Source organism: Amphiura filiformis, chromosome 7 (assembly GCF_039555335.1).
Source record: "Amphiura filiformis chromosome 7, Afil_fr2py, whole genome shotgun sequence".
NCBI classification, from domain to species: Eukaryota; Metazoa; Echinodermata; class Ophiuroidea; order Amphilepidida; family Amphiuridae; genus Amphiura; species Amphiura filiformis.
Window position 1 is genome coordinate 32,930,589 of NC_092634.1, and position 27,059 is coordinate 32,957,647.

A 27,059-nucleotide genomic window follows, 5' to 3' on the forward strand; every position below is an offset into this window, starting at 1 on the left:
TTATCTTGCTTATGCAATAAAAACAGTAAGCAGATATATGTGGTAGACAATGGGTATCGGCTGGTCATGTTGCCCTTGTGGTTCGGAAAAAAACGACGACCAATATCGATATAGACATATCAGTACTACTCCTGACATCCAGTCAACTCAACCCAATCGGCGGTTTTCCGAGTTTTTGGCGGATGAACTGTGGGACCTAGAGCCACATGAGTTTAACAGTTGGTACCGTAATACAATACTCAACGGAACGGGTGATTTCAAAGATGATTGTGGACAGATTGTCGATCAAGTGGTTCAAGTTATGTACCAATGTATGCCATCAGATGTCAAAGTCAAGAAAGTTATCAAGGTAATTTCCGGGGTGGGTGGGGGGGGGGGTGCCCATGTCTGGGTATACGGTATTTCGATGGGTTTCAACTTCCAAAATGCGTCCAAATTGAATACTTTGGGCGCACATATTTAGGCAGCATTTTTCTTAAGGGTGGTCTTAATTAACCCTGGAATTATAGAAACTTTCTGGTCTCATAACTGCTAACTTTTTGGTCTAAGGTATATAAAAGTATACATGTCAAGTAGAATGTCAAAGACTTGTTGAATTCATCTTTGAAGTCAAATTCGGGCACAAAATGCCCATTTTTGTGGAAATCCCCCAAAACGGGTTTTTTAGCTTAAATTTTTTCGGACCACAATTAACAAAAAAATGTTTTTTCATTAATTTTTAAAAACTAGATAAAGATATCTAGAACCCGTTTTCAATAGATAGAGTCAACATTTTAGAGTTCATTTGGCACATCACATATATCTTGAACATGTTGAAGAAACCCCTCACTACGGCACTCCTATAATAATTTATGGTTGTTATATCTTGGAATTAAACTTTGACCTTTTTACCTGCAAGTAATGAAAGAGAAAACTTTACCATAATAATGCCAAGTGAAATATAAGTCATGACGTTTTAGTAGCATTTGTCTTTGATATCATTACTTCTACAAACGATTTGTGTCATTTTTTTCATATATTTAAATATTTGTCGTGAAAGATTTTGTATAATTCATAGAAAGACAAACAAATAGATTCGTTCTAGTAAAAGTCTATCAATTATTTCCATTTATATAAAAAACATTCTAGGGTGGATCACTTGGAAAAGGCACTATGGTTAAGGGGATGTCTGATATCGACTGTGTAGTCTTTCCACATCCTGGCGCGCTACCTTATCTGCAGGATGTCAACGACGTCCAAGACTATGCCGATTGTCAACTTGCTGATGTTATTAATGCTATGGAATACGCAATATACAATAACTGCGACAATGTCGTTGCGATCAAAAAGAAGAATCGTTTCATGTTATCTGTGGATTTCTCTATTAATGGAAGAATAGTGAACGTTGATATGCTGCCAACTGCAGAAAATCTTGAGCAAGAAGGTAGGAAATTTGTAAGAATTGTAAACTTTTTCACGTATTTAATGCATGTAAAACTATTTTGTTAAACATCAAATGAATTTTCATAACAGCATGTGGTTTGAATTTCAATATAAGACACCAAATGCAGCTTCGAAAATCTGTACCACGTAATCGATTAATCGAGGTTATCCGTTTTTTTGCTGAATTGATCGGGTAAGATATTGCGACGATCTGACCTGGTACTGGTACTGCACAAAGTTGTGGTCATAACAGAAGATTGTGATATCTTTATAATGACATCGCATCAAGATGTATCTACACGATTCAGTTTGTATCATGTGCTGATCGATCCATTTATCCTTGGAAAAATACCTCTTGGAATAAGGGGTGGTGCGATAATTATGTGGACCCCAGAGGAAGCGTGAATTCTCAAAATGGTCTGCCAAAAATCGCTTGGCTCCCTCCCATTTTATAATTTTTCCCGGGGGTATGTGTACACCTAATTTTTGCAGCACATGTAATTATGTGTATTATGGGTAATTGATTAAAACGGTTATCTTTTTAGGAACACCTCAAATCTATGAGTCCATGCTTTATAGGCGTGCATACGACAGAGAATTCTACTCCGCCAGCTTGGTAACCCTCCAAAGAGAGTTCATCAAACAAAAACCAGGTGTGGTCAAGGAACTCATCCGCTTGGTGAAATATTGGAATGCCTACTGCGTCAAATCTGAACTAGAAGGGACGTGGCCACTACCCACGTCCTACCCAATGGAGCTGATAACCATTTATGCCTGGGAGAAGGCAGGAAGCCCATATGCATTTGACCTGTTGCAAGGTTTTAATGCTGTGATGGTCATCATCGCAGAAGACCTTCGCAGCATATTTTGTTACTGGACAGATAACTACTGTAAGAAAATAGTGTACAAAGCAAAGGATCGAATGGATCGTCAAAGCAAAAGGAGGTAAGTGATGTCATCTATTACCTGTTATTAATGACGTCGGTACTGATAAAGATGACACGACGACGACAATGACGCTGACGATGCCGATGATAATTACTGATTATGATAGTAGACTGATGATGATGATAGTGAATATGATGAGGATGTTGATGATGATGAAAATGACGATGCTAATGAAGATGATGATGATAATGTTGTTGTTGGCTGCTGCTGATGATGATGCTGATGATAATGGTGGTGAATATATAATAATGAGATGTTAATGGTGTTGATGATTATGATGTCGATGATGATGATAATGATGATGATGATGATGATGATGATGATGATGATGATGATGATGATGATGATGATGATGAGGATGACTATTTTAACGAAGATGATAGTAATGAAAATAATGGTGACAGGACGATGTCATATGTCGGATGATCATATGCTATAACATATTGACAATTTTTATAATTAGTGTTTAAAAAAGAAGTGATATCTCATCATTCATGTCATTTTGTTCCATCTACAGACCCTTCATTTTGGATCCTGCTAATCCATTCAACAATGTCTGTGCTCGGTTCCACGACACCTGGCCTGATGTTGCCAGAGTCGCACAGGAGACGTTGGAGTCCAACCTTCTAAGATCCATCTATTCGAACGAGGATTGGCAAAGTTGACTTGAATATGATTTTGAGTGGATAAACCACTTCGTGAAATAATTGAAGTGAATGAACTCACCTGTGAATTGGAAAGTTTGTTTTTGCTGATGAGATTCATTTGAGTATTGAAGTTTATATGGATTTTGTTTAGGATTTTAACAAAAAATTAATCAGTGAAGATCTGACACGGGACTTGACTTGAATGCTTAATTTTGTTTCCACTTTAACGGAAAGAAGCCTTACAAAATGTAAAATATATTTGTAAATTACTTTTGTCTATAGTCCTTGAATACAATTTAGGCGGTACAGATCAATTTTCTATGGCTCCTAGTTAGCTGGTGAATAATAAACCTGGTCAAAATTGCAAACGAATTAAAGAGGGTATGTTAGATAGAGTTCGGCCCGTAACATAACCCTGTGCATAAAGCTATGGGGACCACAAAAGTGCATTAATCACTAAAGGTCCAAAATTGAACGACATTGTTGTTACCTCTGTATTAGGAGACAATAACTCAAAATGTATCAGGTTTATAATTTTCCTCAAGTAAGTGAATACATATGGACGTCAATCCGAGATGGGGGTAGGGGGACGTGTCTCCCCCACCTTCCGGCAAAACGGCCCATTTTTTGTTCCTTTCAGCCAGTTTTTGACAATTCAGGCCGATTGCCTCCCCCCCCCCTCACATTCCAAGCCGGATTGGCGCTTATGGAATACATACATGTAGTTACATCCTGAAGTAATTCTCAGGAATACGTATGATGTGAATGGCTCTCCTCTAGATTTGTATCAAATACTGAAAATGAGGTGGTTGTACTTATCCATGCAGAGCTATGCAGACATCTATAATTAATTAATTCACATTTAATATTAAATTCGCAGATTTAAAATTTATTTCGGGAATGTTATATTTAATTCGAAAATTTTATATATAATTCTTGAATTTAATAAAATTCGCAGATTTAATATTTAATTCGCAGATTTAATATTTAAATCGCAGATTTAATATTCGTGGATTTTAATATTATATTTTCATTTGAATTCGTAGATTTAATATTTAGTTCGCAAATTGAACATTTAATCCGCAAATACTAAATTTGCAGATGTAATATTTAATTCGCAGATTTAATATCAAATCTGTGAATTTAATATTAAATTTAAGATTTAAATAAATTATAAAATTTGTGAATTAAATATGAAATCTGCGAATTAAATATAAAATTCGCGAATTTAATATAAATTTCGCGAATTTAATTTCAAATCTGCGAATTCAACTATGAATTTAATTTTAAATAAATTAAATATTAAATCTGCGAGTTTAATATTAAATCTGCGAAATTATATATTATATTAGATTCGTTAATTAAATAATAAATTCGTGAATTAAATATAAAATTCGCTAATTAAATATTAAATTCGCGAATTAAATATAAAATTCGCGAATATAATATTAAATCTACGAATTTAGCATGTAATTCGTTACTTTATTAATATTAATTTTTTACTTTTTTGATAAATCTAAAAAAATATAATTATGTCACATATCAGCCACCGTACGAAATGCAGTGTACGAGTTAATAGAGCATGAACTAGCTCTTTTGCATAACAAGTAACTAGTCAACACCCTTTTGAGCAAATGTGACATTCTGTGGATCCATAAACCTAAAACCTATTATGTAACAATCATGTTTCAATAATTTACATAAACGTATGTTTAAAATGGACATATCATTGAAAGTTAATTTCGACCAATCGTCGAAAATGAACCCAATCAGCTGTTTCTAGCTAGCTCATCAATACCTTCTGAAGATGCAAGTGTTCACAAGACATCAACATTTAAAATATGCAAAACACACGTAGGAAGTGTTTTTAACAAAGTACAAAGTTTATCCTCATTGAAATACTGTGGCGAGTCCTCACTGTATATCTTTCATGGATATTGCACATGATCTGAAATAGCGAAATAAGGCTTATTCATCCTGAAGTTCATTTCAAGCAACTTCATGAACAAGAACTTGAAGGAAGATCAGAACAAACAGCAAGATGGCAGAAGTGATTGTTTCAATAATAACTGCGGACTAATATGATGATTAACGAGTCCTGTCGTCCTTTTCTGTTAGAATGACTTTGGTTGTAACATGTTCTATAATATGCATAAATGAGAGCTACATGATGCAGTATAATTGTTATTCTTTTATATTCATTTCTTTTTCTGCTTTCGGGACATCGCAGAACAATTAAATTAGTTCAGTGTCTGTTTGGACGTTTCATGTGCAAGCAAATAAACCACGCTTCCTGTACAGTGCCACATGGAAGAACAGAGGATACCTTAAAACATCGACTGAACGAGTAACCCAGGCAAAAGAAGAAATAAAACAAACAAACAAGTACTAGTAACATATACTTCTATAGAGTGTACCGGCGGCCCACCAAAAACTACTGCATATTTGAATTGAAATGCCAGTGAAATTAATTTTCTCAGACTTTCAATAATGCTAAAAATATTAGGCCTACAACAAAATTCTCATGTTGGGAAAACACGCAGGCTAAGAATAAATATAAATGACCTTGATATTTTCAGTGCTTTTTGTTTGTCTGACACCATACTCATGCGTATCATTCAATCCGTTCTGTACTGTTATTAGGTATATCACCCCAAAAATAAGCGCAGCAGAAACATGTTATTTGACGCTTTTAATTGAATCATCGTTATGAATGCTTCAAAAAACAAAAAACAGAATTGAAATCGGATAATGCAAAGTGATGTAACGTCAACTTGAAGATACCCGGAAATCGGGTGAAAACCTGCCACAAATTGCTATAAATGGCAAAATGGTAATTTTGGGATTTGTAATGCTTATTCGGACACTTACTTGAAAAGGTAGCATTGATTTAAGTATCACAGATTAATTGCATATCTTTCCGGACTTCGTTAAAGAAAACAAGATTAAAAAATCTCTCCTCGAATAAATGTAATAAATCCACCAAATATACAATTTTAGCCATTTTGACCAATCTGCAGACAAATAAAAGCTTAAAGTCCAGCTAATTAATATGCAAAAATAATGCCAACAGAGAACCGTACATGATATGAGGATGCGGTTTTTTTTGCACACATAAGTACCCAAAATTCTTTCATTTGGTAACAAAAAATACACAAAAAGTCATTAATTATGCAAATTAGCTAATTACATCTAATTATATATTTATGCCATTCTTATGTTAATTAGGCATATGTAATTTTTACTTTTTTCAATGTTTTATTTATGTTTTATTCATACAGCATGATTTTGTCAAATATGAACCTGCTGTGATGTTGAATAAAGAAACTGCAGTTAATTGCCTAAGTGCACTGAGTTTTCAATTGGTATAGGGAAGTGTTTCACTCATTGTCCAAGAAAAAAAATACATGATAACAAACACTGGTATTTCAGACCGGTGGTACTAGGTCCTCTATTTCGAGAGACCTATATTTATTGATTTATGGACGATCTAAAAAAAATCATAAAACAGGTCTTAACTCTTAAACTAGGCAGTGTTTAATTTCGGCGGAGTTGATAGTGATTTAGGAAATGTTTCACCTACCATATATTAAAAAGACAAATTATTGTGATCAATGAAACATAACGAGGAAATCGTTTTTTGACATGTATGTTTTCAAAAATTGGCCAACTTTGATCCGCGCGCTTTTTGATTCACTGTTATGTATGCGTGCACAGTATGACAGAATTATTGTGCAGCCACTGTGACATACCTACTGTTATGTTCTGTTCTGTTTAAGTACTTAATTCCCAACGCTTCATACGAAGCCAGACGAAAAGGATCTTTTCCTTGATAGCTTTCACATATATCTCTGGTCTGTTATTCTTAGTAAAAGAAGGTAAGTTTCCCTGTTGAAGTGAAGAATTTTTACTATTCCCGTTTGTTATTCAATGACATTTGTTCTAGAATATAAAACAACACTTTTTTTATAATATTAATAACGGTAAATACAAGTAACGGGTATATGTGTTGCGTGTACATGGGCGATTCCAACCCGGAAATATGAATTTTGGATATACGAGTAAAACAACGATTTTACATGCAAGATTCTGAAAGTTTAATTTCTAATATTGGAGGAATGACCACTGCAAGGAAAAGTTAACGGTTTGACTATAAAGTTGTCTCCCAGTGACGCGATTAACCCTATTATAAATATTGTGAAAAACTTGTTCAAACAGGTAGGTGCACCGTATATGAATGATTTTCTCTCGTAATAGGGTTTACTGCAACTTTTAAAATGTGGTTCAAAATTTTGTTCAACTAATCGTAACTTGTGATGGTATGAATATAATTATTTGCACGATTTTAACACATAAGATGCACAACATGTTATTCTACAAACTGTTTTTTGGTATTTTGAAAATCCATTGAAAACACGTTGATTGGTCAAACATGGAGGGACTTAGAGTTGTGATACCTGTTCATATAGTTCATAAAAGCATATAATATAGTTCAAAAGCATGTAGAAATGTACATGAAGTTTAAATCATACAGGTCTATATCGCAATATGCCGGTCTTATTGCGCAAGACCCAATGATAAGTTAAATTTTAGTACATTAATACAGAGCTGGTCCATGTTCATTTTATATCTATATCTCATCAAAAGTCGTTTCTCTGCCATGGTGGACTCGTGATGTAGAGGTTATGGAGTGATGGTTCAATAATTATGAGAACCCCGGGGTGTGCATTATTGGGAGGGGGGAGGCAAGCATTTTATGGCAGGTAAAAAGGAGCGACAAGCAATTTTGGCAGGTTGAAAGGGGGGAGGGACACAGATGTTTTGGGCAGCGTTTCTATATTACGCCGTAACAAGTGTAGGCAAACATTAGGAATACGTTCATGTTCAAATATGCAATGAAGGGTGACGGGAAGCAAAGATTTGCTGGCACATCAAAGGGGGGGCAAAGGGTTTTGGCACGTCGGGGGGGGGGCAATGTTTTTGGCATGGCGGGGGGGCGATTTTGGCAGACCATTTTGAGAATTCACCACCCCGGCGGTACACATAATTATTGCAGCGGTAAAGTTATTTAGGGAGCCGGTTGTCAGGACGATTTTGTAAATTTTCTCTTCTTGTAAATTTTACCTGGATGGCTATTTAATACGGGCAAAATGCGCCCCTGCTTGATAGCTGGACAACTGGCGTCAAAGCTCTTACAAGAAAGAGGGTAAAATGCCCTGATATGCCCCCTTCGTTTTGCCTCTTTTTGGGAGATTGACAACTGGGGAAAAGCCCGGCGCCCAAGTCTAAGGGGGAAAATGTCCCATTGATCATTAGTACCGTTCCTAGTTCCTTTCTTTCTTTTTTTCAGCTGAACCATTTGCATCCCCTGTATCTGCCACTGCCTTATAAAAATCGTATGAAAACGTTAAATATTCGCTGTTTTCTATCGCATTATGTCTTATTTGTCTGTGAATGTTTTTTGTTATCTCTCTTGCCGCTTAACCCTTCTCTCTCTCTCTCTCTCTCTCTCTCTCTCTCTCTCTCTCTCTCTCTCTCTCTCTCTCTCTCTCTCTCTCTCTCTTATTCTCTATTTAGCTCCATTTACCTGTTTTCTTCTTCTTTTTCTTCTCCTTCTACTTATTTTTTTCTTTTTTCCTTTCATTTGAAATACAGTGTTGTCGAGTGTAATAAACATAGTAAGCAGTTAATATAATGATAGAGAATGGGTAACATCTGGTCATGTGCTTGCTGCCCTTGTGGTTCAAAAAAGAAGGGCAACCAATATCCCCCTCCAAATCAACGCATTTTCTTCTACAACAGCGCAACTCCTCCTTACGTCCAATTTACTCAACCCAATCGACAGTTTTCCAAGTTTTTACACGATGAACCGTGGAACCTACAGCCACATAAGTTTGACAGTTGGTACCGTAAAACAATACTCAACGGAATGGGTAATTTCAGAGATGATTGTGAACAGGTTCTCGATCAAGTTGTTGAAGTTATGCAGCTATATATGCCATCAGATGTCAAAGTCAAGAAAGTGATCAAGGTAATATCCAGAGGGGAAGGTTGTGGGTGCCCATGTTTGGGTATACGGGTCCATGTCCACTAAAGTGTTTTTTCGTTCAATTTAATCAAGTTTGGTATGTCGATGGATGGAGTTTACCTTTCAGCAGAAATCAAAAGCGTCCAAATTGCATACTTCGGGCGCATTTTGGCAGTATTTTTCTCAACAGCGCCTAATTATAAAAGACAGCTAGGTGTAGGGCCGTCATAAAGTTTAGTTCTTTATAAGCATAACAGAGGGAAAGAATTCATAACCTTATTAATTATAGCATTTTTCTTTTATGTGGACCTTTCTATGAGTTAAGGGTCTGGTAACAAATAGGCCTACTTCTGTAAACTATTTGTGTAATTTTTTCATAGATATCGAACGAGGTCCTCATTACTATAAAACATTTTTTATTTATCTCCAAAAATCTACCCCAAGAATAAACATCCAAATATTTGTCGTAAAAGATTTTGTATGATTCATAAAAAGACAAACAAATAGATTCGCTTTAGTATTAAGTCTATTAATTATTTCCATTTATATAAAAAAAATTATAGGGTGGATCACTTGGAAAAGGCACTATGGTTAAGGGGATGTCCGATATCGACTGTGTAGTGTTTATGCAGCCGGACGCTCTACCTTACCTGGATAGTGTCAGCGTCAGCGAGTTCCAAGACTATGTCAACCGTAAACTTGCTTACGTTATTAATGCTATAGCAGACACAATAACCAAACACTGCAACAATGTCGTACTGATCAAGAAGGACGATTTCATGCTATCTGTGGATGTATTTATTGATTACATGGAAGTGAAAGTTGATATAATACCAACAGCAGACAATCTGGAGCAAGAAGGTAAGTAATTTGTGTGAGATTTGTGAACCTTGTCTTGTATCATATCAATTTGTAAGCGCTCTTTATCAAATTCATAGTTCATTGAATATACAACCGTATGGCAAAACAGGCAAAAATAGTAACTTTTTGAACAAGATTTGCAATTTAAAGAGAATAATGGCCATTGCTCATTCTAGTGACGCTAGTGTATGGATAATATAAGTGTGCCTTTTCATTTAATGACATAAAATTTGACAAATTGTAAGGAAGACTTGAGGTTTTGACTTTTAAAACCTGCATTTTGGTCAATAAATGTGCTTGGGTGGGTAGTTTTCAACAGATTTACCACATTCGCCTTGCTATAACATTGAATTGCGTTATCTGTTGACCTAATGACGAAAAGTGATTTTAGGGGGAAGTGTTAGCTTTCGTTTCATATAAAATAAATTCTGATTGGATGACGGGGACACTTGAGGTTTCGACAAAAACCAATTACAGAGGCCCATTTTCCAGCTAAATGCTCCACAGGTCATACGATGCTATGCACTCAACAGTGTAGTGTAATCAAAGACTAAATAAAAAAAAATATCGAATGAATTGCATGACAGGAAGTCGTTTGAATTTTATATAAGACACCAAATACAGCTTAGAAATGTGTACGGCTTAATCGATTAATCGTGATTATTCGGGATCGGGTAAGATATTGTGACGATATGCCTATGACCTGGAGCTGCACAAAGTTGTGGTAGTAGAAAATTATGATATCTTTATTAATGACATCGCTTCAAGATGTATCCACACAAGGCAATTTGTATCAAGAGCTGACCCATTTATGCTTGGAAAATACCTGTTGGAATAAGGGGCCGTGCAGTAATTATGTGAACCCCAGGGAGGAGTGAATTCTCAAAATGGTCTGCCAAAAATCGCGTGGCTTCCACCTCTTTTGACGTACAAAAATCTTTGCCTCACCCAATGCCAGTTTTGGGGACCCATATTTGAAACCATAAATTGTTTAAGTACAGTCAGCAGGATATTGTTTACAACATTTCCAAAAAAAAAAGAAGAAAAAACACGCTATAATATTTCCCGGGGTATAATTATCGCTCCACATTTAATCATGGGTATAATTATATGTGTAATTGATTACTGGTTATCTTTTCAGGAACACCTCAAATCTATGAGTCCATGCTTTATAGGCGTACGGACGATAGAGAATTTTATTCCGCGAGCCTGGTTACACTCCAAAAAGAGTTCATCAAACAAAAACCGGACCTGGTCAAGGAACTCATCCGCTTGGTGAAGTATTGGAATGTGGACTGCGTGAAATCTGTACTAGAAGCGCAATGGTCCGGGAATAAACTACCCACATCCTACCCGATGGAACTGATAACTATCCATGCTTGGGAGAAGGCGGGAAGACCTGAAAGATTTAATCGGTTGCAAGGTTTTAAAGCTGTGATGGTCATCATCGCAGAAGACCTTGGTAGCATATATCGTTACTGGCCAGATAACTACTGTAAGAAAATGGTGGACAAAGCAATCTCTCGAATGGATCATCAAAGCCAAAAGAAGTAAGTGATATCATCCATAGCTGTTACACCTAGGTTTCATTATCATTGAGGTATAGGACTTTTTATTTTTTCGGAGAAGAGCAGGTAGGGCAACTACTTGATTATATTTCTACATGTTCATACTACATACTCTGAAAATTTTAGAAAATTCGCACGAGTCCGTTTTTTTAAATCACATTTTTGTTCCTAAAATGGGGGTTATAGCGCCCTCAATGGGCACTCTCTCCATAGGGCTACATGTAAAGAGTTATAGACAAATGGCCCTAAAATAAAACGGACTCGTGCGAATTTCATCAAATTTTGCATATGATGTAGATTTAACATCTGGAATGTAATGCAAGTGATGTCGTTGCTGCTCTTCTAAATTCATTTTTAAAATGTCCGCCCCAGACCAAGGTGGTTACGACGTCGGTACTAATGAAGACGACACGACGACGACAATAGAGAGGTTGCTATATTTCCAAACGCCGTGATCGTACGACCGTATATCTATACAAAATCACTCTCCTGTATCGAAACGAGGTCGCGTATTTAGCCAGTTTTGAAGATTTTGCACGTACAAAATGAACGTGGAGACAATGTTGAAAATGCACACAATTTGTCCAAGTAAAAGGGGTGGGGGAACGGGAGCAGTTTACAAGGCGACATGTAAATTCAAATATAAGAACTGGAAATGGATAATCGTAGATGCTTTTATTCCATGGTAGGAATGCATTCAATTGACATTATCAAATATATTATTTTTCAATTTATGCTTTATAGTGTCTAAAAATAATGATCGTGATTTCTACCATCTATGGTAAATTTCCTAGAAGAAATAACCAATGAAACGGCTCTTTTCAGAGCCACCATAAAAATCAAAAAGACCAAAACTTAATAGGGGAGCAACGTTCTGCATGAACGTTGAAATACAACATAATCCCAATCACCAATGGTCTATACTGTACAAGTCAAATATCCAATAATTTAATAAAACGGATTGGTACATCCGCAGAAAGCAATTTGCTATTAAATACAATACTACAAATAAGTAACTACCCCATAAATTAATTAATTAAATATTATTTTCACAAGAAAACTTATGAATAAAAGATATTGAAAGACCTCAGGGAGTACTTGTGTGAATCGTACATGCTTTTTGATATAATCATCCCAAAAAACAGTATAACTGTACTACTAAGATCGCGCAGGCGAGAGCCGGATCCCGTTGAAGTAGGTAACCTTACCTTCTTATTTATCCTGTGTTTTTAGACACTATAAAGCATAAATCAAAAAAATTAAAACTTAATTGATTATGTCAACTGAATGCATTCCTATCATGGAATAAAAGCATCTACGATTATCCATTTCCAGTTATTATATCTGAAATTTCATGTCGCCTTGTAACCAGCTCCCGTTCACCCCCTTTACTTTGACAGTCAAGGATAATGAACATACGAAGTAAAGTCTAACTAATGATCCTTTTTGTTTCCAAGAAATTATTATAATAAAGTAACAATGAGGTGTGAAAATTTTACTTTATTCATATGCGCGGTTCATACGTACAGATTGTCTATTAATATAGATGTATAAAAATGAGATTGCGATTCGCCATTTTGATACAAACGCACGGTATATACGCCTGCCAAGGTCCACGTTGAAATTGACATTTTGTACGGCGTCATGACGGTTCATGCAACGCACCTAATTTTCATCACGAAAAAGTCTTATTTTGAAAATAAAGTCATGACTCATGATATACGGTATGCATGTAGTGGAATCTACCAAAATATTAGTTTTTTGGCAACCATAATATTTGGGAAGCACTGAAATACAATTCATTTTAAGCAGCATGTTAATCTTTGTTTTTAGTCAAAATCAAAAATATGCTGTATTGAAGTACGTAGACATAAGATCTGGATACCACTAAATTTCAAGCACTTCGCCCTTTTGTGATCAGATCAGATATTGGTCTTTGTTCAAGCCGCCTTGTGCTCCTTCGTGACGAACGAGCACAATCCAACATGGGACCGAGACTAGCAATATTTACGAACGTTTTGAACGCCGTATAAACGCACGGTTCACGCACCACGTATGGAACATCGCAATCTCTCCAATAACGCTGATGATAACGACGCCAAAGATGCCGATGATGATTACTGATTATAATGGTAGACTTTATTTTGTAAATTAAAACTAAAATACTGGATTTGCAACTCACTTTGCTACGTTGCGTCCGAAAGGCATCTGATTGATGATGTTGTGATGACATCAGGTGTTGTGACGTCAGACGGCAAGGACGTCACAACACCTGACGTCATCACAACATCATCAATCAGATGCCTGAAGAAGTCCGAAGTTTTCGGACGCAACGTAGCAAAGTGAGTTGCAAATTTCAGTTCCAGTATTAAATTTAATTTACAAAATAATGTTTTGAACTACTGGATGAATAATTTACACTAAGATATAATGGTAGACTGGTGATGATGATAGTGAATATGACGATGATGATGTTGACGATGTTGAATATGACGATGATGATGAAGATGTTGTTGTTGTTGATGATGATGCAGATGATAATGGTGGTGAATATGATGATGAGGTGTTGATGATGAAGATAATGATGAGGAGGAGGAGAATGACGATTTTAACGATGATGATGGTAATGACAATAATGGTGATGATGATGACGATGACGATGAGGATAATTATATTCTATAATACATTGACAGTTTTTATAATCAGTGCTTTAAAAATCGATTTGTTCAGTCACCTGGGCTATTTTAATCATGCTCTCGTATATCTCACCAATTTGTTCCATGTACAGACCGTTCATTTTGGATCCGGCTAATCCATTCAACAATGTGTGCGCTCGGTTCCACGACACCTGGCCTGATGTGTCTAGAGTCGCAAGGGAGACATTGGAGTCCAACCTTCTTAGATCAATCTATTCGAACGAGGATTGGCAAAGTTGACTTGAATATGATTTTAAGCCATGAGTGATCAAAGTGGAAGAGCCACTCTGGGAAATCATGAACGAAGTGAATGAACTCACATGTGAATTGGGAAGTTTGTTTTTTCTTATTAGTGAAGATCTGACACGGAACTTGACTCGAATGCTTTATTTTGCTTCCATTTTAACGGAAAGACATCTTACAAAGTGTAAAGTGTGTTTTGTATAATTACTTTTGTATTTAGTCCTTGAAAACAATTAAGGCGTTATAGTTCAACTTTATTTTAAAGGTTTCCTCATTATATGGTGAATAATAAACGTGATTACAATAACAACTGAATCAAAGAAGGTAGATAGAGTTCGGATGCTAAATAACCCTCTACTTAAAGCTGCTAGGACCAAAATTGAGTACCTCAACCTCATTTATCAACAAAGGACCAAAATTTAACGATATTTAACGATATTGTTGCCTGTATACGTAGGCTTGAGTGTTTCAAAGGTATTTAGCCCTTGAGAAAAGGCCACAGCAAGCAGACTGCAAACGAACACACACTGTAATGCTGGTTTCAGAGTGTCTTTCCGCTTTCCGCTTCATCACTCTGATGACGATTGTTACGTCAGTACGCAATCAGGCCAGCAAGTGGTGATCAGCAGTAAATCGATAAAGCGACGAGTTGCGAGGAATGGAATTCAAGTCAAATTGGGACCGTTGCCGCTCGTGACGTATGCCACATACTACAATATTTGACCAATAACATTAGCCTTTTGAGTCCTGCCGCTGTTGCAGAGCTGCGTGTCACTTGTTGATTGTTTTTAGTCAGCGGCATGGCACTATGAAACCAGCATAAATCTATGATCTACATTTTCGGCAAATCGATGTGCACATCTTTACTGCGCACTACATCGATACGTACATCTTCATTGCACACTATGAACATTGCCTCATTTCAAATGTTTAGTTTTAGTTTTGGTTTTGGTTTTGGTCACGTGGTTTCCTATTGTCCTGCCTAACCACTTGAATCATAAGATATCGAACTCATTCTTTCTACCTTTTGTTAAAAACTGAACATTTGTGTCAGTCAGTTTCGGTTTTGGTTTCAGTTTCTTATAAGTGGTGTGAAGAAAAAAATTATTTGGTTTGAAGTTACCTACTCTAAGTGTACAAAAGAAATGTTTAAATTTCGCAGTGAAATATTCACGAGGAGAGAAATCGAGGATGGTAATCTACATTGAAAGACGTGGTTTACAAAATCGAATAAGCCAAGGCTATTTCACCTGTGAAAAAATATAGACCATCGAAATATTTGCATTCGACATTACAAAAGGGGCCACTATTGTAATTGTATAGGTGCTATAAACAAAATCGATTCATGTCCTTAATCCCATGTACCAGAAATTCCCGATTTCCGATATCAATCATGCTAATAGACCAGATCTGCTCTACTTTTTAATCCCTTGATTTTTGGTTTCTGAACAAAAGAGAAACCAAAACTAAAGATTTGAAATGAGGGATTGTTAAATTGCCCAGTTACGATATTTGCATAAGCTGTCCAATGGCAAAACCTTTCGGGAAAATATGAAATGCCGTAAGCCCCGACCGTAAGCATGGCAAAGTAATCCAGAAGTGCCATGGGCGATATGCAAAGTCGACGGGGTCGTGAGTCTCTTTTATAACGTATTTCATATAGTCCTTCGAGAAGATCCTCGGATGGGTTAAAAACTAAGTAGCGAGACCAGTGGTTAGGGTCGGCTTGGCAACCTAAAGGAACGACGTCGCCGAACTCTCCTCCTTAGCCGAGGTCCTCCTTGAATGGCCTATTTAAAATGAATAGAAAGATTGAACCTAATATTACCTAAGCTGATGGTATTGCTCTTTCAGTGTTTTTAAGAAATGTTTGGTTTGAAAAATGATGTATCAATCAGGTCATACTAGTAAAATGCCACTGTGACTATTTAGCCCCATGTGTAAATATCAACATTTTTTATTCGTTATTAAAAGCCTATATCAGCTAAATGTTGGGGCTCAAAACGATCAAAACTAGACAAGAAATACTTTTAAATAGTCATAAACCATTCAATGGTAAATAATTCTTTACCATGCAGTTACTATTATCCGTGTTCAATATACATTATTTTGGTAAATAAGCTCATGTTGTCATGAATGGTTGAAATATGTTACTACAAATCGACACAATCATACATCTGTACATGTATCTATACATACTTTCAATTTCTGGAATACACTATGTAAATTTACATTACTGCTATATTTTTATGTAATACACCTTCAATACAGAAAGCTATTGATACTACTTCATCGGTGCACTCGGCAAAAAGCAGTGACGTAGACAAGTGGGTGGGGCAGGGGGCAGCTGACCTCCTGTGAGAGGTCTTGCTCCCTTGTGGGATGCTGGCTACCCTAATATTTAAAATATTTATGCCTTTTCTGTACTTTTTTAAAACCCATTTTGGACCATTGTCGTCAAAGTCACCCCCTCCAATTAACAGTTTCCTTGCTTTGATATAGGTGAAAGCAGTGTTATATAGCGTGATCTGCGCCAATGAACCAGCGGTATGAATGAATTATGCGCATGAGCAATGCATTTATCGTTTTGGAAAAATCACAAGAAAGATAAGACAGATTTATGCGCATGAGCAATGCATTTATCGTTTTGGAAAAATCATAAGAAACTGAAATCACTGAAACTGGTTATAAAGATATTTCTCAATATAGAACCAAGCAATGCAGTTTGTAACAATGTTTGCTTCCTTTTCTAGAATAGTTCTGTGCAACTTCAAACAAACATGTTCAACTAGTATAACCACGTCTAAATTCAGAATATACCCTTGATTTTTCCTTTGAACAAGATATGTTATCTCTTTCTCAAAGATATGCAGTTGCCACTTTGCTTCGGTTCCCCCCAAAAGACTGCGAGACTACTATTGTTAAGGCGAGACGCAAGTTTTTCAATTGTGTTAGATAATAAGTAACATTAGCTTGTAAAAAGATGATTACTTCAATAATCCAGTCGTGGAATGAAAAACTGGTATTCAGGGCATCTTTGTGGTGACTGCTATCATGTCACGCGATTGTATACCTAATTAACAAACTTTCGGTATCAATTGTTCATTGCTGGTATTTGACCTCCCTACGTTCACAGAATATTAAAATTAGTATTATATTACATGGATTATGTTAAAAATAGAAGAAACGAGTGAGAAATAATATTGCGATGCTAAACTAATCAAATGTTCATATCAAGGATTTTCTATTAGAAAATCCTTGATCAGACCATCTCGTATTTAGACTGGTTTCAGAACAATTAAAGAAACTATCACTTTTGGGGGTAGAAAGGGTTCCAAAGCATGTTAACTCAACTCTCATAAGGATCAGACTGTTGACGAGGTTGAAATAAACGGACTGATTGTCTGGATGTAATGGAAGAAACTGAATGGAATTATGTTAAATATAAATGTATATAGAAATCCAATTGAGATCATTCTTTTTTAAAACTTTTTTCACAAGGCAATTTTAACTAATGATTTTCTTCATAAAATTAGTAGGGCTAAGTCAATTTTATATTTCAGAAAGTATTTGCCCATGTGGGATGAACTATGATTTATATTAACAGTGTTGCGAATGCGTCAGAACATACATGTAACATGTGTTTAATGTTCTGTGCCTTAAATTATATTCATAGATACAGATATCAGTAAACATCCTCAGTTTCAATGCTTTATTTAATGGAGCCAAATTAAAACAAAAAGTAGAATATAAAATTGATAAAACTAAAAACAAAGGTAAACTTATTAACACCATTAAAAAAAATGGACATGCATTGATCTAGCCTCATTATAATTTCTTTCTTTTGTTGTTTGGATTCAGCCAATTCATAATGAACACAATACAAAAAGAAAGTCCTCACTCCAATGATCCGTCATACATCTAAACCTGATCAGGTGGGCGTGTTATGACATTCGATTGATAGGGTCGCATGCAGACTATTGTTAGCTCCAATTTGATTCCACATTTGCGACCAAAAGCTCTAAATTGATAAAGTTATTACTTAGTAACCGTGTGGGCAATGGCCACGCTTTGCAATTTATCTCGGCGTGCAACTTTTGAAAATGCAACAAATTTCATTTATCGGTGTATATACATAAACCTTTGTCAATTTATAGATTTAAATCAAATACGGTATGGTATCAAATTGGAGCTAACAAGAGCTGACTGTCGCAATCAAAATTTTGTAGCACGACCAGGTGTAGTATTTTGAAGGGGTCATTGTAGTGAGGCCCTTATTTTTGTGTTGTATTTATGTCATGACAATGTTAATGATATAAGTGAGAGTGTTGAATGTGTTCAGTGAAAGTGGATGAATTTATCATTGTCCTTGTCCTTCGTCTTTTTTAGTTTTGCATAAAGTCTATAAATATATATATATATAAAGAGAAAACAAAGTGAAAATATAAACAGAGAACCGAGTCGACCATTAGAACTTGAAAGAATCTGTATTAATGATTACGTATGAACTTTTGATTACTATGACTACAATGATTTCCAACACCGTAAGCATACACACGTCTATTTTAAGGGGAGGTGATGTCAATTTTATTCAGGGGCATGTATTGCAAATGGGACAACTGCACATTTTTTTTAAGGGCATCCAAAGGGTATGTCACCACATTGAAAGGAGCAAATGTACCTGCAATCACAGGTGCAAAACAACTGTACAGGACAAGAGCCAAAAACTGACAAGTAATACAGATAATTTAAAAAAATTAAATAGGTTTATAATATCACACGGTCGAGTTCAATCCGCTCTGATCGATAACATAGTTATAAAGTACATAACAATCGTGTAAAAATATTGAGGGCTTCCTGATCACAACGCAATGTATCGATACCTGTCGTGATTTCGGAAGTGTAACCAGTCCAACCTTGAAATTTTGCACCTTTTGGAGTTTGGCGATATTGCTGTTAGAAAGATCATAAAAGAGATTGTTTCGAGGTAACAAAAGTGTGTACTAAGTGTTTGCTGTTGATTGATCAATGTATTTCCGAATCTGCCCATCTTGTGAATAGCGAGACACACGGAATGGCAAACCTTCTTAAGATGAGAGGACATGAAGAGATGTTCATCCATGACAACGCCGCCGCTCCGATGTTTCGCGCTTGTTTTGTCGACCACAGATCTTGGATCAAGCTCTTTTGTGAGCCGTTAGATACAGTTGCGTATCATCTGCATATATCATTGTCTTAGCATCATGGCTCGCGATGACAACCTCAAGGGGAGCAGTGTAGAGGGTAAAGATGAATGAACCACAGACGGGAATTGTTTATTAAGCTTTTTGGGAAAAATGTGTATATCTTCAATATGAAAGGTCAAAATTATCAATTTGATATACAGCTACATACACTTTAAGTACATATCATAAGATTTATAAAGTTTACTTGGAGTTTTTTAAAATAATTTGCCATTAAATTGAAAATATATCGCGAATTTCAAAAAATCTAAATTATTTGATATCAGAAGGACATACCCCGTATTCAGAATGCAATCTGATATGTCTGACGTACTCACATATCCCACAAAAAATACTGTGCAAACGTTGCTATCCGATCCCTTAAATAAATACCAAATGTTGACTGGCAAGGATGTGTGCTTTCATGCATGCAAAATGGCATAGTGCTAGTAAATATAAATGACCTTGATTTTCAGCGCATGTTGCTTGTCTGAAAACCACACTCATGGGTTAATTTTAATCAATCTTTACCTTGTTGTATCTTTTACATAATTATATGTACTCCGTTATTTCACAGACCCTAGAAAGGGAGAAGAAGGTGAGTTTTCCTGTTTATGTGAATAATTTTACCATTCTAATTGTTATTCAATAATATTGGTTTTAGAATATAAAACAGAATTTTTGTGATATAATCATGATATCAGTAAAAATACAACTATACATGTTGCACGTACATGGGCCATAAAATATCCATTTTACTTTGTTGTTTGTTGCACTGGTCATGCTGGTACTTCTTCATGACCTTATAGCCAAAGCGAGGGTCAATTTCGAAAGGTGACCATAATGACCGCAAATGATGCAGACTTAATAACCAAGTTGTGAAATGTAAGGTACAAATTCGAAAATTGTAACCCTATTAGTTTTGTATACATATTGCATGTCATGAGTATTCACTTTCTGTCAACATGGTACAGCGTTTACTGTAGCAAGTCTTATTGTTCGCGACACTCACCATGATTGAACATGTTGAATAAGTTAGGTTATTGTCGTGTGCGCAAATCAATAGGGGTGCAACTTTTGAATCTGTAGCTTCTTTCGGTTTTAGTATCAGAACATGGTTATTTCTGCATTATTTGCCGTCACTGACATCTTAAATTAAAGAACATATCCGTGTGGTCATTATGGTTACCTTTCGAAATTAACCTTCATTTTGGCTATAAGGTCATGATTTATGAACAGCTACCTTATTTATTGTGATGACAGTACATGGAATATAACAAGTTTGAGACATATTAGGGTACTTGCCACCAATTGAATACTAACTTTGGACTGAAGAACTTGAACACTGGAAATGTTAATGGTTGGACTACAAGCTGCCCCCCGAATACACACGACGTGGTAAACCGTGACGCGAGTAACCCCATTGTTGGCCAACCCTATTGAAATACTGCAAGTCATGTGAGATTATTTTTATAGCTATATATCTCCTTAAACGTCGTTTCTCTATCATGACGGACTCGTGATGATATAGAGGTTAGGGTGTGTTCATAAATACTTTGATGGGTGTCTGAGAACATGGAGGGGGTTTGAAACATATTAGCAGAGAAAATGGGGATTTAATTTTTTAAACAGTCCGTGGGAGGAAGGTCTGATTTTTTCCCAGTATTATATAGTATTGGAATCAACCCCACCTTGTCCGACTGAGACAAGTCCCAATCCATCGTAGGGGAGTATTTTGGCCTATTTCTTCTGCTAAAAGTCATTTGGAAGCCGGTTATCAGGACGATTTTGCACATTTGCTCCCCTTGGAAATTTCATCCGGATGGCTATTACGGGCAAATGCCGCCCCTGTTTGCAAGGGAAAACTGGCTGCGAGGCCCAAAAATGAGATAAAATGTCGCAACATCTATATTTTCCGCCGTTTTCTAATTTTTCTAAACTGGACTATTGTAATGTTCTTCTAAATGGCATCTCCAAGAAATATCTTAAAAGACCCCAGAAGCTACAAAACAAGCGTGCGCGGTTAGTGTACTAGCAACCACGATTCTGCTCACATTACTTGATTCACTTTTTGATCAATTACACTCGCTCCATGTCTCAGAAAGGATTTCATTCAAAACTCTTCTCTATGTTTTTAGATTACTCAATAGGCTTTGTTAGGCTGTGCATTTGCATATTTCGATGTCTTTTTTCTCTCTCATTTATTATTTACTTTCTTTTTTCTTTCAATTGCAATGCAGGTTTGTCTAGTGTAATAAATACAGTAAACTTTTTCATATATGATAAAGAATGGGTAACAACTGGTCATGTTTTTGCTGCCCTTGTGGTTCGGAAAAGAAGGGCAACCATTATCCCCCTCCAAATCAACGCGTTTTTTCTCATCAAGACAGAAGATTTAATGAAGAAACGCCGCATGAGTCTATGTCCCAAACTGACAGCGATGACAACAGCGACATTGATGTAGATAGTACGGAGAGCATCTCTTGGAGTAGCCAGGTAATTCCTCCTGATGTCAAATTTACTCAACCCAATCGGCAGAATGAAGAGTTTGTGGAGCATCATGATGAGCCGTGGGACATACAGCCGCACGAGTTCAACAATTGGTACCATAATACAATACGCAATGGAACGGGTGATTTCAAAAATGATTGTGGCCAGATTGTCGATCAAGTGGTTCAAGTTATGTACCGATGTATGCCATCATATGTCAAAGTCACGAAAGTGATCAAGGTAATTTCCAGGGGGAGGGAAATGGTGGGTGCCTATGCTTGGGTATACGGGTATGTACCCACTAAAGTCTTTTTTCATTCAAATATCAAGCTTGGTGTGCCGATGGAAGGCTTTCAGCTTTCAGCAGAAATAAAATGCTTCCAAATTGCATACTTCGGGCGCATTTGGCAGCATTTATATAAACAGCGCCTAATTGTGCAAGACAGCTAGGTATATGGCCTATTGATCGGTCATAAAGTGTAGTTCTTATATAGGTATAACAGAGGGGGAAAAGTCGAAACTTTTTTTCCCTTTTTTTGTTGACTTTTCTATGAGTTACGGGGCGGTGTAGGTCTGATAGAATCTACTTCTGCAAACAATTTGTGTCATTTTTGCATCGATACCGAACGGTGTCCTCTTAGTATGAGACAAATGAAAATATCTCAAAAAGTCTACACCAAGAATAAATATTCAAATATTTGGCGTGAACGATTTTATATGGGTGCTGAATTCATGCGAGGCTACAGCACCACAAGGGCTCTTGTTTTAATAGATGCTGAGCAGCTAAGACTATAAAAGCTGTGTTAATCACAAGATTTATTTCCTTTGAACAATTTCTAGGGTGGATCACTTGGAAAAGGCACTATGGTTAATGGGCTGTCTGATATCGACTGTGTCGTATTTTTGGATTCTGACGCACTACCTAACCTGGAGGATGTCGGTGACGTTCAAGATTATGCCGGCCGTAACCTTGCTTATATTATCGATACCATGAAAAAGACAATAACTAATAATTGTGACAATCTCGTCGCGATCAGTAAGAATCGTTTTATGCTACATGTGGATTTATCTATAAGTGGAAGGACAGTCAAAGTTGATATGCTATCGACTGCAGACAATCTGGAGCAAGAAGGTAGATAATTTTTGAGATATGTAAACCTTTTCACGTAATTGACAGGAAGTGGTTTGAATTTTAATATAAGACACCAAATACACCTTAGAAAATGTGTACGGCTGAATAGATCAATCGTGGTTTTCCGGTTTTGATGAATTGATCGGGTAAGATATTGCGACAATATGACCTGGTACTGCACAAAGTTGTGGTCGTAGAAGATATAAATGATATCGGTTTAAAATGTATCAACTTAAGGCAGTTTGTGTCAAGTGCTGGTCCATTTATCCTTGGAAAATGCCTGTTGAAATAAGGGGCGGTGCAATATTTATGTGGACCCCAGAGAAGAAGTGAATTCTCAAATGGTCTGCTAAAAATCGCTTGGCTCCATCCCCTCGTTTGACGTGCCAGAAATCTATACACATGCCGATTTGGGGGGACCCATATTTGAAACCTTAAAATTTTAATTATGTGGTGTACAGTCATTAGAAAATTTATTTGAACGTTTTCCTACTTTTTTCAATGCCTCTGTAAGGCGTTATATCGACGAGGTGCCCCAAAATATGTGCCCAACATCGCTTTGTCGATCCTCTGTCCGACCTACCAAAATGTTTGCTCCCCTTTCATAATAAAAAAAGACAATTATTGCATCATATGTAATCATTGGTATCTGGGTAATTGATTACAATGATTATCTTTTCAGGAACACCTCAAATCTATGAGTCCATGCTTGATAGGGGTACAGCCAATAGAGAGTTCTATTCCGCTGGCCTGGTTACACTCCAAAAAGAGTTCATCAAACAAAAACCAGGCGCGGTCAAGGAACTCATCCGCTTGGTGAAGTATTGGAACGTGCACTGCGTCAAATCTGCACTAGAAGAGACGTGGTCAGGGAATAAACTACCCACGTCCTACCCGATGGAACTGATAACTATTCATGCCTGGGAGAAGGCAGGAAGCCCGTATGGATTTGAACTGTTGCAAGGTTTTAATGCTGTGATGGTAATCATTGCAAAAGACCTTCGCAGTATATTTCGTTACTGGACAGATAACTACTGCAAGAAAATGGTGTACAAAGCAAGGGATCGAATGGATCGTCAAAGCAAAATGAGGTAAGTGATATCATCCACAGCTGTTATTGGTGACGTCAGTACTAATGAAGACGACACGACGACGACAATCCCTCATTTCAAATATATAGTTTTGGTTTCTCTTTTGTTCAGAAACCAAAAATCAAGGGATTAAAAAGTAGAGCTGATCTGATCTGCAATCATAACACTATTATGCTGGGAGGACACAGTATAGGGTATATAACCAGAAGTATACAATAGCCTCTTGTGCTAACATAATTATTATCATGATTGATATCGGAAATCTATCCCGCGGACGACAGTTGATGCTCTCTGTCGAAGGTAGGTGGCATATTACACTCACGAGTTCTAGGCCTAGAAATCATATACATGCGCGTATACTGAAGGATGGGGTGGGGTGGGGAATTTGTTTGTTTGTATGAAACATAAACGATGCATGGAGATGATTTGATTATGAATTAGTTTATTATCCCAGGAAGCACAAGGGCTCCCTTCCCTATATAACCACCTCTTTCCTAAATGACCCCTTTCCCCTCCTCCCCTACATTCGATATCTTCATCTCGAGCTCTCCTCCCCTTCTCTTTCACTTCCAATGCTCTCTCTCATATGTTTCTCTCTCCCGGCCCATCTCCCCCTCTCTCTCTCCCACACACACACACCAACACACCCCAATCTTCTCCCTCTATCTTCTACTTTTGCAGTAAAAATTGCTTCAGTAAAAGTCATTAGGTTATTAGAGGTCATATAATGGCCTTCCATCGATTCTGGTACATGGGATTAAGGACATGAATCGATTTTGTTTATAGCACCTATACAATTACAGTAGTGGCCCTTTTGTAATTTCGAATGCAAATATTTCGATGGTCTATATATTTTCACAGTGAAATCAGCTTAGGCTATTTCGTAGTCTCAAGCCAATGCTTTCAAACTAAATCAATGCTTTCAAATGTAGACTGTTTTGTTCGACTTCTCTGCTCGTGAATATTACACTGCGAAATTTAAACATTTCTTTTGTATACTTAGATCAGGTAACTCGAAAATCCTGTAATTTTATTCGTCACACCACTTATAAGAAACTGAAACCAAAACCGAAACTACCTGTCACAAATGTTTAGTTTTAAACAAAAGGTAGAAACAAAGAGTTCGATATCTTGTGATTCAAGTGGTTAGGCAGGACAATAGGAAACCACGTGACCAAAACCAAAACCAAAACTAAAACTATATATTTGAAATGAGGCAGTGCCTCATTTCAAATATATAGTTTCCCGGGATAATAAACTAATTCATAATCAAATCATCTCCATGCATCGTTTATGTTTCATACAAACAAACAAATTCCCCACCCCACCCCATCCTTCAGTATACGCGCATGTATATGATTTCTAGGCCTAGAACTCGTGAGTGTAATATGCCACCTACCTTCGACAGAGAGCATCAACTGTCGTCCGCGGGATAGATTTCCGATATCAATCATGATAATAATTATGTTAGCACAATAGGCTATTGTATACTTCTGGTTATATACCCTATACTGTGTCCTCCCAGCATAATAGTGTTATGATTGCAGATCAGATCAGCTCTACTTTTTAATCCCTTGATTTTTGGTTTCTGAACAAAAGAGAAACCAAAACTATATATTTGAAATGAGGGATTGTAACGACGCCAAAGATGCCGAAGATGATTTCTTTATTATGATGGTAGACTGGTGATAATGATAGTGAATATGATGAGGATGTTGATGATGAATATGATGATGATGATGATATTGAATATGATGATGATGATGTTGATGATGAATATGACGATCATGATGAAGATTATGATATTGTTGTTGTTGTTGTTGTTGTTGTTGTTGTTGTTGTTGTTGTTGTTGTTGTTGCTGCTGCTGCTGATGATGATGATATTGGTGGTGAATATGATGATGAGATATTGACGATGATGATGACGATGATGATGATTTCGGTTTTAACGATGATGGTAATGGCAATAATGGTGACAATGGTATCTATGACGCTGATGAGGATGATCATATTATATAATATATTGACAATTTTTATAATCAGTGTTTAGAAAATCGATTATGTTCAATCACCTGGGCTATTTAATCATGTATCAGCATAATATAAATAAAGTGATTTCTCACCATTTTGTTCTATTTACAGACCCTTCATTTTGGATCCAGCTAATCCATTCAATAATGTCTGCGCTCGGTTCCACGACACCTGGCCTGATGTTGCCAGAGTCGCACAGGAGACGTTGGAGTCAAACCTTCTAAGATCCATCTATTCGAACGAGGATTGGCAAAGTTGACTTGAATATGATTTTAAGCCGTGAGTGGTCGAACTGGTAGAGCAACTTTGGGATATCATAAATGAAGTGAATGAACTCACAATGTGAATTGTAAAGTTTCTTTTTACTGATGAGATTCATTTGAATATTTTTAAGGGGGTACTACACCCCTGTGGTAAATTTGTGACTATTTTTGTATTTTTCTCAAAAACTAATAACACATTGGTAACAGAGTTATGTATATTATTGGGGCAAGAAATCCAATTACTACACTGAAATTTCAGTGACTCAAGACAAGTGGTTCAGTAAATATGATAGGAAATGAGGTACATCCTAGCGGTACCTCATTTCTGATCATAAATAACGAACCGCTTGTCTTGGGTCACTGAAATTTCAGTGTAGGGCACACACCACTAAATAATCGTCCCATTGAAATACACGG

The 27,059-nt window shown here is 36.6% G+C and overlaps 1 protein-coding gene across 1 annotated transcript; it reads left to right on the top strand.

Annotated features, from left to right (window-relative positions):
- On the top strand, positions 1–26,835 carry LOC140157806 (2'-5'-oligoadenylate synthase 3-like). The gene is made up of 15 exons (XM_072181053.1): positions 1–349; positions 1,129–1,423; positions 1,968–2,367; positions 2,888–3,030; positions 6,797–6,895; positions 8,368–8,387; positions 8,719–9,048; positions 9,609–9,906; positions 11,048–11,456; positions 14,263–14,405; positions 18,571–18,586; positions 21,924–22,365; positions 22,966–23,257; positions 23,940–24,348; positions 26,491–26,835. Exons 1-15 carry the CDS (start codon positions 50–52, stop codon positions 26,636–26,638), a joined length of 3,744 nt encoding a protein of 1,247 aa, XP_072037154.1. The 5' UTR covers positions 1–49; the 3' UTR covers positions 26,639–26,835.
- The last annotated feature ends 224 nt before the right edge of the window (positions 26,836–27,059 follow it).